The sequence below is a fragment of the Cuculus canorus genome, chromosome 2 (assembly GCF_017976375.1).
Source record: "Cuculus canorus isolate bCucCan1 chromosome 2, bCucCan1.pri, whole genome shotgun sequence".
Classification (NCBI taxonomy): Eukaryota; Metazoa; Chordata; class Aves; order Cuculiformes; family Cuculidae; genus Cuculus; species Cuculus canorus.
This window is the reverse complement of record NC_071402.1, coordinates 6940286-6952514: the sequence shown is the minus strand read 5'-3', so window position 1 is coordinate 6952514 and position 12229 is coordinate 6940286. Positions and strand designations below refer to the sequence as shown.

The window sequence follows — 12229 nt, the reverse complement described above, 5'->3', positions numbered from 1 at the left end:
ATACTATTTACCAGTACTTGAATATTTCAAGACATAACTCTGAGTCAGAGAAAATCCAGTTTGATTTTTTTTTAAATAAGAGGAAACCATCTAATCTCCTAGTGGAGCATAGTACACCAGCTCCCATTTTGTGGGAGCTTCGGTTTGAGTACAAACCAAACAGAACAGCAAGTAATAAGTATTGTAAGTGTTTTTTGCATTTATTTGACTTCCAGTACAATAGCAGTGCTCTGAACTTTCATCCTCTCCACACTACTAGTGGCTTGACATGCTCAAAGTCATATTAAGAACTGTCTTGGCAGCAAGGAGCAGATACAAAGACAGAGAGCAAATGACAAAAAAAGAAACTTTCCAAGGATCCCACAGGGCACTGCATACACTCTGTGGACTCCAAGAGTTGATGAAAGCTGCTATACCATAATGAAGGAATAGAGGGAAGGACTGAGGCATCCAGGATCCTTAAATAAGTAGAAAAGTATATGTAAAGTGAGTGAAACCTTATTGAACAAAGCTATCCCCAGCCCCTTGAGATTTATGTTAAATAAAATCAGCAACTCACCCTTTGACCTGGTAAACCAGGGACTCCAGGCTTGCCTTCTGGACCAGCCTCTCCCTTTAAAAGTGAAAAGTTATAAAAAGTTAACGGAGTAAGAAAAACTAATGAACTATGCAACCACTTCCTAGCTGTTTTGCGCTACAGTCACTGCGTGGCTACCTAGACAACTCTTACCTGATAATTATGTTTTCCTGTGAGCAGAAGAGAATAAGAAAACAGGACAAAGAAAAGTGACAACGCCCTGATTAAATACAGAGCAAATGACTATATTTAAATACATAATTAAAACCAGATGTACCTAAGAAATGCATCTTCACAATGTAATCAGTTTTACAAAACCCAATTAACAGTGAAACGCAACAAACAATTCAGAAATGAGAAAATACAGAGTATTTGCAAACGAGGCAGCAGTGATTCGATGATCCAACAGGTCTTTTTCAACCTGGTGATTCTATGGTTCTATGACAGTCTAAACTGAGCAGCCCTGCAGAGCTGGCTTGTGTAATATAACAAGAGGAAGCTACAATTAAATCATAAGAATGCTGGCATGTCTAAATTATTGCAAACCGTGTGTTAAAACACAAACATATATACTCAGCTCTTGGTTTTCATCTAAAAAACATTTTAGACAGGACCTTGTGGCTTAAAGCCAACCCCTTTTACAGCAACAGTTCTCCAACTTCATTTACATGACAGTTTCTGAGCTAACAGTTAATGCCTCTCTGAGATGTAGTGAAAGTCTATACAGCTCTTCAGGACATTAGAAATAGAAAATCAATCAGGTTCTGCATGACAACAGCCTTGAGGCAAAGTTTGTCTCTATGCAATGACTGCCCACATCTTGAGTGTCACCTCCATATGTTCAGAGTGGCCATCCACAGCAGGAAACCTTCTCTCAGCAGTGAAAAAAAATAGGAGGCTGAGGGCACTGTTTAAGATCTTAGTGCCTGAATAATGTCTAAGATTTTGCATGTGTGCCTCACCTCAGTCTAAGTTTCACTTTCTGAGAACTGCAAGCAGTGAGAGAAACAACTTACTGGAGGTCCAGGAAGTCCAGGTTGGCCTTGTGGTCCTCGTGGCCCAGGCTCTCCCTACAGAAATGTTTTTTTAAGAAAAATGTTAAAATATCTGTATGAAAAATTCTATGGCCACACTACTTGTGCTGGCCATTTGTGCAGGACCTCATAGGTCCTGAAGAATCAATGCAGAGACCAGCTGATTTTCTCCTTACTCCTTGAATTATCAGGACTCATTAGGCTGCAGGCAGACGCATCCACCCACACTCAGCAGGCATATATCCATAACTGCTCTTTGTGTTTCAAAAGGTAGTAACCCTTCTGAAGATACTGGGTTATCATGGAGATTCCAGTAAAACACAGTGCATTGAGATTTGGTGGTGGAGAAAAGCAATCCCTGCAAAACCGCTTCCACAGGCATTTTCCCTGAGCCAGCACAAGCTAGGCTTTAATGTATCATTTATATGATGCATATCATTATATTAGATAATAGTTAAATACAAATTATGCATCTACAAACACAAACTCAGAATTTAAACATAGTTTATTTATAGGTGGGACTAACAGACTGAAGCAATGGGTTTCTCCCCTGTTTCAGCACCCAGGTTGAGAGACAAACTCTGTATAAAACTCAAATAAAGTTTAATTTTCATATTAAAACCCTGCACATGAAGAATTGCATAGCTGACTGTCCAATATACACCTCATTCACATTAGATTCACTGCACCTGAAAAGGACATTGCTCTTTTTCCTTCCTTGTTTATTTTCTCCACCATAAATAGGACAACTTGATTCTTGATAGCCTGACAACGTTTCTATCCACTTTAATTCTGAAACATAATTTTAAAGTAAAACCTAATCTAACTGGCAATTGAACTACATAACAGCATCCTTGCAATGGAAGAATAGATACTGAATATCTCTTACTTGTTCTCCTTTTAGGCCTTCAGTATGCACCTGCAACAAAAATGCAGAGTCATAAAGGATAAAAAGAGGAAAGACAAGACAGGATGTGCAAGGGGTATGATGGTCCCTCACAGTAATTGTCTTCCCTTGCCATTCCCTCAAGATTCACACTAACTTCTACAGCTCCTTACACCTTGCTGTAGGTGGGGGGGTATTTTCTATCTAGACAGCTGAGACTGACACAAGGTTTGCTCACTCAGTTATTTACAAAGTGATCTGTGCAGCTATAGAAGCAGTAAGAACACAATTCATTATCTCACCATTATAAATAAGTTCCCTGGCTTTTGTTTTATTTTAAATTACAAAGTTTATTGAAAGAAGAAGGCACCATATAAATAGCAGGTTGACTTTTGATATTTGTGTGATTCAGACCTTCCATTGGCTCCTCAATGCAAGCCACCGTGGCTGTGACTGACAGCTGACAGTCTTCTCAGCCTGCTTTCCACGCACCTCCTGGCACTTTAGCCTAATTTTCAGGTTTTATACATATATTTGAAAATCTCTAGGCAACTACTGTCACATCATTAATTTAAAATTTAAAAAGGGCAGCAAAAGGCTCTTACCCAAACAGTTTTTTTTTTAAAAAAAAATCTTTTTCTAATCCCTTTGTTTTCTACCACATTCTGGTAAGAAAATTGCTTTCTGCCTTTCTCATGATCATAGAATCATGGAACGGTTGGAAGGGACCTTGAAGATCATCTAATTCCAACCGCTGTGCCAGGGGCAGCGACACCTTCCACTGGATCAGGTTGCTCAAAGCCTCATCCAACCTATCCTTGAACACTTCCAGGGAGGTTCTCATTCTTGTCTTTAGCACCTAGTCCTGCTTTGGCACAGACTCCAGTTAATGTTGCTGGTCTTGCTGGCCTTTTAGTCTTTTCCACCAAGGGCCCAAGACTGCTGTTTCCTAATTTTAATCCTTTTTTTTTTTTTTTTACATAAATTTATTTGGTTTCTATGGCAAGAATTTTTTGTGAAGGGGGCTACTATGGGTGTGGTTGAATCTTCCTTTATGTGTGATAGAGCCAATGCCACCATCTCCAATATGGACCCACTGCTGCCCAGGGCTGAGCCCAACAGTGATAGTGGTAGCACCTCTGGGATACAGTATTTAAGAAGTTAAAAAAAATCCCTATTAGGCAATAGCAGCTGGAAGAGAAGAGTGAGAACATGTGAGAAACAACTCTGCAAATACCAAGGTCAAATCTGTTTTGCCCGTGATGGTAACTGATGAGTGATCTCCCTGTCCTTATCTCAACCCATGAGCCCTTTGTTGTCTAATTCTCGGCCCCTCCCTCCCTTCCCCCCCTCCCCGCCAACCTGAGGAGAAGGAGTGATAGAATGGCTAAGTGGGCACCTGGAATCCAGTCAGGGCAACCCTCCACAGAAAGCAGAAGGGATACTTCCCAATTGCTTTGTTACCAGCGCTTGCAAAACTTAATTCTAGACCTCTTCCCTGTGTTCTTAAACGTAAATCCTCTATCTCCATTGACTTGGAGATGACCTCTTCATACAGACAATACTAAACTGGACAGCCTTATGTCCCCGCTAGAGACACCTCTGGGGTCACCGAAGGCATTGCTGAAGGCAGAGAGATGCACAAAGTCATGTAAATTTAGAGCCACAGAAAAGATCAATCCCCCATCTCCTATTTTCTCAGTTTCTTTTTTTTAATCACTGTTTTCTTGATTTCAGCACATTGACCTCCTAGTTGTCTCATATTCCACCAGATCTTTTTCAAAAATGACACAAGGAAAGATCATTCCCTGCTCATCAGAAATTCCCTTTTTTGTTCTCCCTTCCCAACTTTCACATCCAGCTCATGGAAAAGGCAGTCAGTAATTAAACTCACTTCTGAACTTTCAATTGTTTTTGTAACTTTCATAGGCTCTGCTCTCCAAAAGTCACCAGGCATCAACTCAACAGCTGGCCTGGAAACCACACAGTCCTGGCACAGCATTGCTCTCTCTGATGCACCTGAGGCAATGCTTTTGTTACCTTTCAAGTCTTAATCCTCATATTTCAAATTCTCCCAAAACTGTGGCAGTGCATTTCCTCTCTGGAACCCATCATTTACCTTCTTCAAAAATCTTCGCTGTATTAAACTTTACTTTTTTTTTTTTTGAAAAAAGAAAAAATAAACTTAAGAACACCTCTCATTTGGTAAAATCCTCCCACGCCCAGCTTCCACCTTCTCTTATAATTCAAAAATGCCTATAATATTTAAGAAAGCTCAAAAATCTTACTAAAGAGCCAGGCAATCCTGGAAGTCCTGGTTCACCCTGCAGGGAAACACAAAACAAATGAAAAACCACAACATAACACAGAACACAACATATTATAATACATAACAAAATGGAAAGAAAAGCAAACCTCTGAGTATGTTTTCCAACTGCTATTGTACATGGTTATTTTCAATACCAGTTTTTCAGTAAAACATATGAACATGCGATCCCAATTAACTGTTTTCCCTACCCTGAAGATGAATACATGCAGGAACTGGTTGTTTATTTGTGTTATTGTGATGTTACACATTGATCTTAATGACATTTACTGCCTTAAAATGAACGATGCACTGGATGCGCCATAACTTTAAGATTAAAAAAAAATTTACAGTTGGTATACACATTAGACACAGATAAACCTGACTGATGCTCAGATCCCTATCAAAGTCTGCAGGATGGATATTTAGAGGCTAAAATGCTTTTGTTTGTTAATGAGTAAAAAAAAAAATCTTTGCAAAAAGAAAAAAAAGTGAGAAATGGCACCATTTTCCCCAAGTCATTTTATTAAGCAGAATCACGTTATGATTATTTGCAGGACACTTAGATGCTAGACCCTCTATACACGATTTATTGCCAACCAGGTTATCAATTTGTTCCAGCACATTTTTTTTCCAGCAGTGCCTAATACATATTATGCTTTAAGACTAAGCCTCCAGAAAATATATCCTTTACTTTAGGTATAGGCAAATGCAAAAATTATCATATAGCTTCCTTTCACATTCTATTTATTCCCTAATGACCTAACGTACTTTCCATGCTATTTCCTCCTAAGACAAGTTTAATAACTATTTGTTATGTATTATGTAATGAGAGTCCAAACTGTGGCAGAAGGACTGAAGAAACACACATCAGCTGCACTGAAAGTAATGGAGCAAGGAGCTAAACATCTTCTGGAAGCACCAAAAGCAGCCACTTTAGAGAGATAAATGAAGTGTTATGAACTCAAGACTGCTCTCTACAGTATACATGCTGGAGGACAAATTTCTTGTTGCTTAACACCACAGCAGAAATGCCCTGCTTGTAGGTGCTTCTGAAACCTCACCTATAGCTATTGAATTTGAGTGGGAATGTAATGGGAGATAGAGATATTTGCTTCTTATCTCTGCATTCCTGCATGAGGCTAATTGCTTATCCAGAGGAGAAAAGGAGGAAGAAAATCCAGTACTGGGCATGCCTTTCCACTTATGCTAAAGATGTAGGTAGGAAATATCAAAAGCACATCACCTCTAGCAGAGAAGGAAGCATAGAGCTGTCCTGGAAACTCTAATGACTGTAAAATAATAAGGTCAAAATTGCTGCTGAGAGTACTGAATAATTATTTTGCATGCAGGAAGGTTGGGCTTCTTTGATTGGATCTTTCTCAGTAAATTCTGTATCTCCTGGGTCACCGAACTGCCATCTACACAAACATTGACATTTCTACTCACCTTTCTTAAGTAAGGAAGATTGCCTGAGCCAATCTATCTCCTTCTACTCCCACTATGAGGGTTAAACGAAGAGTAGAGGAGCTATAACAAGACATGACTTAACACTCACGTGTACCCATTTCAGACTGAAGCAACATCAGAAAAGTGAAACATTTAAATACGTATAAGCTTCACTTATATATAAATGAGATAAATATCAGGCCAGCAGCCCTAATATTTCCAGCAATGGGAGCCCAAGGAGGAGTTAATAAACATGCATCTAAACCCCTCCAATACATCCCATCCCAACTCACCTTTTCTCCTTTGCTCCCACTGGCACCTGGAGGGCCGGGGCTGCCAGCAGGGCCCTATAAACAGGTAAAAATCTTTGTTTTACATACTGCAGGTCATTAATTGCAATTCAGGAGAAACATAAGGCTGCAGCTTTGGGTATTGGCACCACAAAAAGTTATGTCCCATTGCACTGGGGTATGAGTTAGTACAATACCCAAGGCTGCTTTGGCTCTACTGTGTAGAGAGGAGGAGGAATAAGGATGGAAATTCCACAGCAGTGACAATAACAGCAATCCAATCTCAATTGGTTCAGAAGCAATACACTTCAGGGAGTACATCAGTGCCAAGCACAAAATTTAGGATAAAATTCAGGAATGAAGATTTACCCACTGCTCTATGCCTAGACATGAAAAAGTAAAAATAACTTCAGAAAAAACCCAGTTTCTGTAATAGGGTGTCATTTGGAGAAATTTTTCCTTAGAACTAGTAAACAATCAACATCCACCTTCACATCCCTTAGCAATTTCTCACTTCATCCACATTTGCTGGAAGTACAAACCAGACCTGTAAACAATGTATGGGCACAGTGAGCATAGTTCATTGTGATTCCAGTGCTGCATCTAGCATCAGAAACACATTTCCATCTTATAAGGATAGTGATAAACACTAACTAGACAACTACTTCTCATATAGGGTAAATGGTGGCTGAGGAACAGCATAGAGAGAAAGCAATGATTGACTGTCAAATCTCACATGCAGAAGCATTAAAAAAAATCAGTGCAATAATCCCTATCACCTCACAGAGAAGAAGATGAAGATTTAAAAAAGATTAAAACAGCTAATGACACTACGAGATGACTAGATGACTAATGACCTTGCCATCTCAATACAAAAGACATACCTGATATGGAAACAAAAATACTTCCCAATAAAATCAAGTTGTAACTCTGGCTGCTAAAAGAGTAAGAGCAAGGCAGTGGGGTAGCACATGGTTGCCATACTTGTACAGCACATTCAGGTCAGAGCAGCAGAATTAACCACCTATGAGCTATCCTGAGGATTTGACATGCAGCTCCTCCACCTCCGCAATCACAAAAACATGCCTCCAAATGAGTCTTTTCAGAGAAGGAAACAGCAAGTGCTAGTGAACAGGATGCAGATGTAGATGCCTGGAGGCTCCAGGCTCAAAGGTGGCAACAATTAGCTGTGTGGCTTTTGGCAAATCACTTCTTAACCTCTGCTTTCTTATTCTATCCTCTGCAGTTTAGACCAGAAGATTCCTGGGAGTAGAGGAGGTCTCTCATTAGGTATCATACCATGGGTAATGAAAACAGTCTTGTGGGATCTACAGATAGCAGTTCTAGACAAAGCATTATCAGTCTAATCAGCAGAAATACACTCATCTTTTAGAAAATTTTCTGGTTTCATCTTGTCTTAAAAATGTAAATAGTTCCACGCTTTTCTTATTGAAAACAAACAAAATGCATTAAATCCATTTGTCCCCCTTTCATGTTGTGGGAGAGAATAAAGAGTTCATAAAAATCAGGTTTAAACAACTGAATTACTATAAGTGCTTTCTCATGTCTATAATGAAAATTCAGGCAAACATCTAACCTATCAAATTTAAAGGTCTGGCATTCTCATACACACATACTGCATTATAAATTAATTCTAAAACCAAATGAACAAAACCAGAAAACTGTATGAAAAAAAGGTGGATGCCTTGGGTTTTGGTCTCTTCTCCCCAGTAACAAGCAACAGGACAGGAGGAAATGGCCTCAAGTTGTGCCAGGGGAGGTTTAGATTGAGTATTAGGAAAAATTTCTTCAGTGAAAGGCTTGTCAAGCATTGGAACAGGCTGTCCAGGGAAGTGGCGGAGTCACCATCCTCGGAGGTATTTTGAAGATGTGTAGATGTGGTGCTTAGGGACATGCTTTAGTGGTGAACTTGGCAGTGTTAGGCTTACAGTTGGACTCAATGATTTTAAAGGTCTTTTCCAACCTAAATGATTCTGTGATTTTAAAGATCCTTAGAATAAGGAGTACAAAAACTGCTGAGGTAGGGGGCTTGTCATGACTCAGCAGCCTCCCAAAGTAAGTCTCAGTTTTAGAATCAGCTTTTGCTTGTTTCAAAGAAAAGCGTCCAGTCGCTGAGTATTTGCCACATACCTGTTCCCCCATCACACCTGGTTTTCCAGGGAACCCATCTAGGCCTTGTTCGCCCTGGAGAAAGAAGAGAAAGAACCACTATAACTCAACTATGCAATGTTTAAGTCACCATTCTGCAAGAGTTGTCCATGTTATCTGCTCAAAAAGTCAGGAATAAGGAAAGACATCCAAGCCAGTCCAACAGAGAAAATGCTTAAAGTTCCCACATCTATATTACGAAAAGTTGGTGGGAGCCTCTGTCTCGTAACAAAAAGGTGACCTGAGTATAGCCACTAGGAAACTTTTATCCTCTCTAACTTTGTGAACTGTTGACACTTGTCTGTCTAGAAAACTTAGCACCAAATAGCTGGAATGGGAATTTAGAGTCAAGAAGTGGTCATGTGCCAGCTTTTCACCTAGGCATCCTTCGTCTGCCTGCTGAGGTGGGTTCATGTAAACTGGACAAAGTGTACCAGTAGAACATCAACCTGGAAAAGCTCTTAAAAAAATAATGAGTCCACAATACAGCAATAGCTCGTTTTTACCGAGCTAAGAAAAAACCTTTCATTTTTCATCTTTGCTTTCTGTAACCTGGAGGATCAATTAATCTATTCATGTATGCCTTTAGATTTGGACAGTCCACAAAGTCTACAGCCAATCTATTCCACTACTTCATTTTTAATACCTGAAGATATGGGATTTCTCCCCTCCCGCCCAGTACCTAAACCTGATTTTTTTTCTCACTACAGTTTCAGACTAGTGTGTCTTTCCCTAGTCCCCCACAGAGACCAAACTGTTCCCTTCATCTTTACAGTGGCCTGTTATGTATTTAAAGACTTACACAACTCCCCCTTCAAACTTTCCTAGACTAAACAACCTCAATACTTTCAACTTCTCATCATTGGCATGTTTCTCAGACCTCTGATCATTTGTTTGCTCTCATTTGTCCACTGTCCAATTCTTCCGTGTTTTTACCGTAGCTAGGTGTCCAAAGCTGGACAGTTGAGGCTAACTTTGAGCAGAATGATTATTTAATGCTTTATAGAGTATTCTGTTTAAATTCCAGGGTAAAGTATACTTTACCCCAAACCCCTCTCTGCAGAACAGCTCCTTAATCAGTTGTTCGCAATCTGTAGCTGTTTCCATGTTCATGGTTTCCTTTGCACTGACTGAATCATGAGTATGCTGGATTTGTGACTTCCAGTCAGCAGCAGTCTGGTCGATTGCTGACAAAATGTGCAGTGTACGCTCAGGAGGATTTTTAACAGCAATACACTGCAGCAATGAGTCCTTCACACATGCTGCTTTAGCTGCCAAAACAGAAACGTGTCAATGTTCTTATTACTAGTAACAGGCACTGGGAAAGGCAAATGTATTATTTATATAAATAAATACAATAAATCTGTTTGAAAACAATCCAAATAATTGTACTCTCAGTTCTTTCTTCAGAAAAAAAATTGTCATTATAAATATTTTTTTCATATTCTTTATAAAAGACAAGAGAAAGGGGTTTTATGTTTTTTTTAGAAAAAAAAAAATTAAAAATTTCATTCTCAAGTTTTCACTTCCAAACTCAATTTCCTTCTCCTCTGCTCTACTGTCATTTTATTTTTAAACCAGTGGAACAAAATGGTGAATGGTCATTAACAACTCAGGGAAATCGCAATTCCACACAAATTTTGTTGAACTTTTCTGACCTCTACCAGTTCAAAAGTGAAATGATTTGTCAAAAAAAAAAATATTTCTCCATAGTTTACACCGCCCTAGAAAAGACTGGAGAAAAAACTCACTGCGCAGACGGATCTGGCAGCAGCAGACCAGCCCTCCTGCATCCTTATATGAGCTTAAATACAACAGACAAGCATTTACTGGATGGACACATGCTTATGCAGCAAAAGCAATGCCCCATGTCATGTTGAACTGCAGTACGTGCCTAAAGTAACATGCCAAGCATCACATATGCATATGCATATATATATATATGCATATATATATATAATGTTGGCAGGGAAGTGCATCACAGTTGTCTCTGCAGATTCTGTGTCCTGGGGTCTACAGTGAGGCCATCGGATGCAAAAGGACAAGAGCTATTACTCACAATGTGCAGTGGCTCCCCTAAAGTGCAAGTGTAACTGATAATACTGGATTTGGAAACCTCCCTATAAAACCTCAATATTTATGTCTGAGGGCTCAGGATTTAAGAATATAGTAGCAAGATGTATTATGGGATACTTAGCCATATTGCATACTATGGTGCAGGTTCAAAAGACCAATATTCAAGTGCATGGGCTACTGCTTTTATCTAACACAATAAATGCTTTTCTTCTCAGGCACAAAGAAACACAGGTTGCGTAGGTGTCAGTATTCAAGTAACAGATTGAAGAGCAGACAAGAAAATATTTGGCCCGACGAATTTACGCCCACTGTTTTCAAAGTGGTATGGACTGGTATAAGTTAACACAATGGCGGAGGACTCTCTGAGACCAGTATTAAAACCTGGAAAAAAATCGAAGTACAATTGTGGTAGCAGAGATTTGGCTGCTCTAGGGGGAAAAAAAATAAAAGGGAACTCTAATTGTGCATATCCTTTTAATGAAACAAAACCTAATTCATTTCTTCCCCACTTTAATCTTCGTCTAGCTTAGTCAGCTGCCTGCCCACACACAGTTCCAGCTTCCTCTCCCATCACGATGATGTCAGAAAGATGGATTTTCTTCCGGGAGCCAAATATTCCAGCAGATTAGACAATCTTGCCTCCGGAAAAGCAGGGGAGGCACTGGCTAGACACAACACACTGAAAAAGTCCTGGAAAGAGCTGAGACAAAAGCACAAGGAAGACAAAGAATGAACCAGCCTTTTGCTCTGGCTTCAACCGTGAGGACAGATAATATGAAACATGGTCATAGCTACTTCATCATGAACAACAAACTAAACAGCGGGACTGGACATTTTGACACATGGTAAAACAAAATCCTGCATCTCACGCTAAGAGTCTATTGATCATTTTTGCCAGCAGGCAAACTCTTGGTATAAATCTCCCACTTTCTTCTCCAGAAGGAGATGAAGAATGAGAAATGGGAACAAGGCCATGCCAGAAAGATAATAACTCCCTCCTTTGCACAAACACATATCACATATCAGATATCCAACACAGCCAGATGTCACTAAAGACAACTTGGACATAGGCAAAGCTACCAGACTGGCACTGAGATATTCCTGTCTCAGGACCAGCTTGAGATACAGGGAAGAACAGCCATTCATCAGGGCTGCAAGCCACTCGGAGGAGGCAGGGAAATTTTGCCTGCATGAAAAAAGGGGCAACTTTGGCCCAACTGAGAGCACAGTGATGACCCATCTCTCAATGCCTGTCAGAGCAAGAGTAGACCAACATCTGCTTCTCCTGGCAGGGGCAACAAAAAACATTTTTGGAGGCATTTCTAGGGAGCCTTGAGCACTGCCTGACAGGTCTGCAGTGAAAGTGTATGCAGATCAGAGGTCTCTCTGAACACAACAAGCAAACTGTAGTAATAAGGGCTGTGCTTGTCCTACTCTCCTTTT

General features: G+C 39.9%; 1 protein-coding gene across 1 annotated transcript in view; it reads right to left on the bottom strand.

Moving 5' to 3' along the window:
* The window catches only part of COL22A1 (collagen type XXII alpha 1 chain), a 229564-nt gene that overhangs the window by 83987 nt on the left and 133348 nt on the right, over positions 1 to 12229 (bottom strand). The window contains exons 18-23 of the mRNA XM_054060475.1: positions 8693 to 8746; positions 6545 to 6598; positions 4786 to 4821; positions 2501 to 2530; positions 1594 to 1647; positions 560 to 613 (exon numbers count right to left, since the gene is read on the bottom strand). Coding sequence (XP_053916450.1) covers positions 560 to 613; positions 1594 to 1647; positions 2501 to 2530; positions 4786 to 4821; positions 6545 to 6598; positions 8693 to 8746 — 282 coding nt within the window. The remainder of the gene's footprint in view (positions 1 to 559; positions 614 to 1593; positions 1648 to 2500; positions 2531 to 4785; positions 4822 to 6544; positions 6599 to 8692; positions 8747 to 12229) is intronic.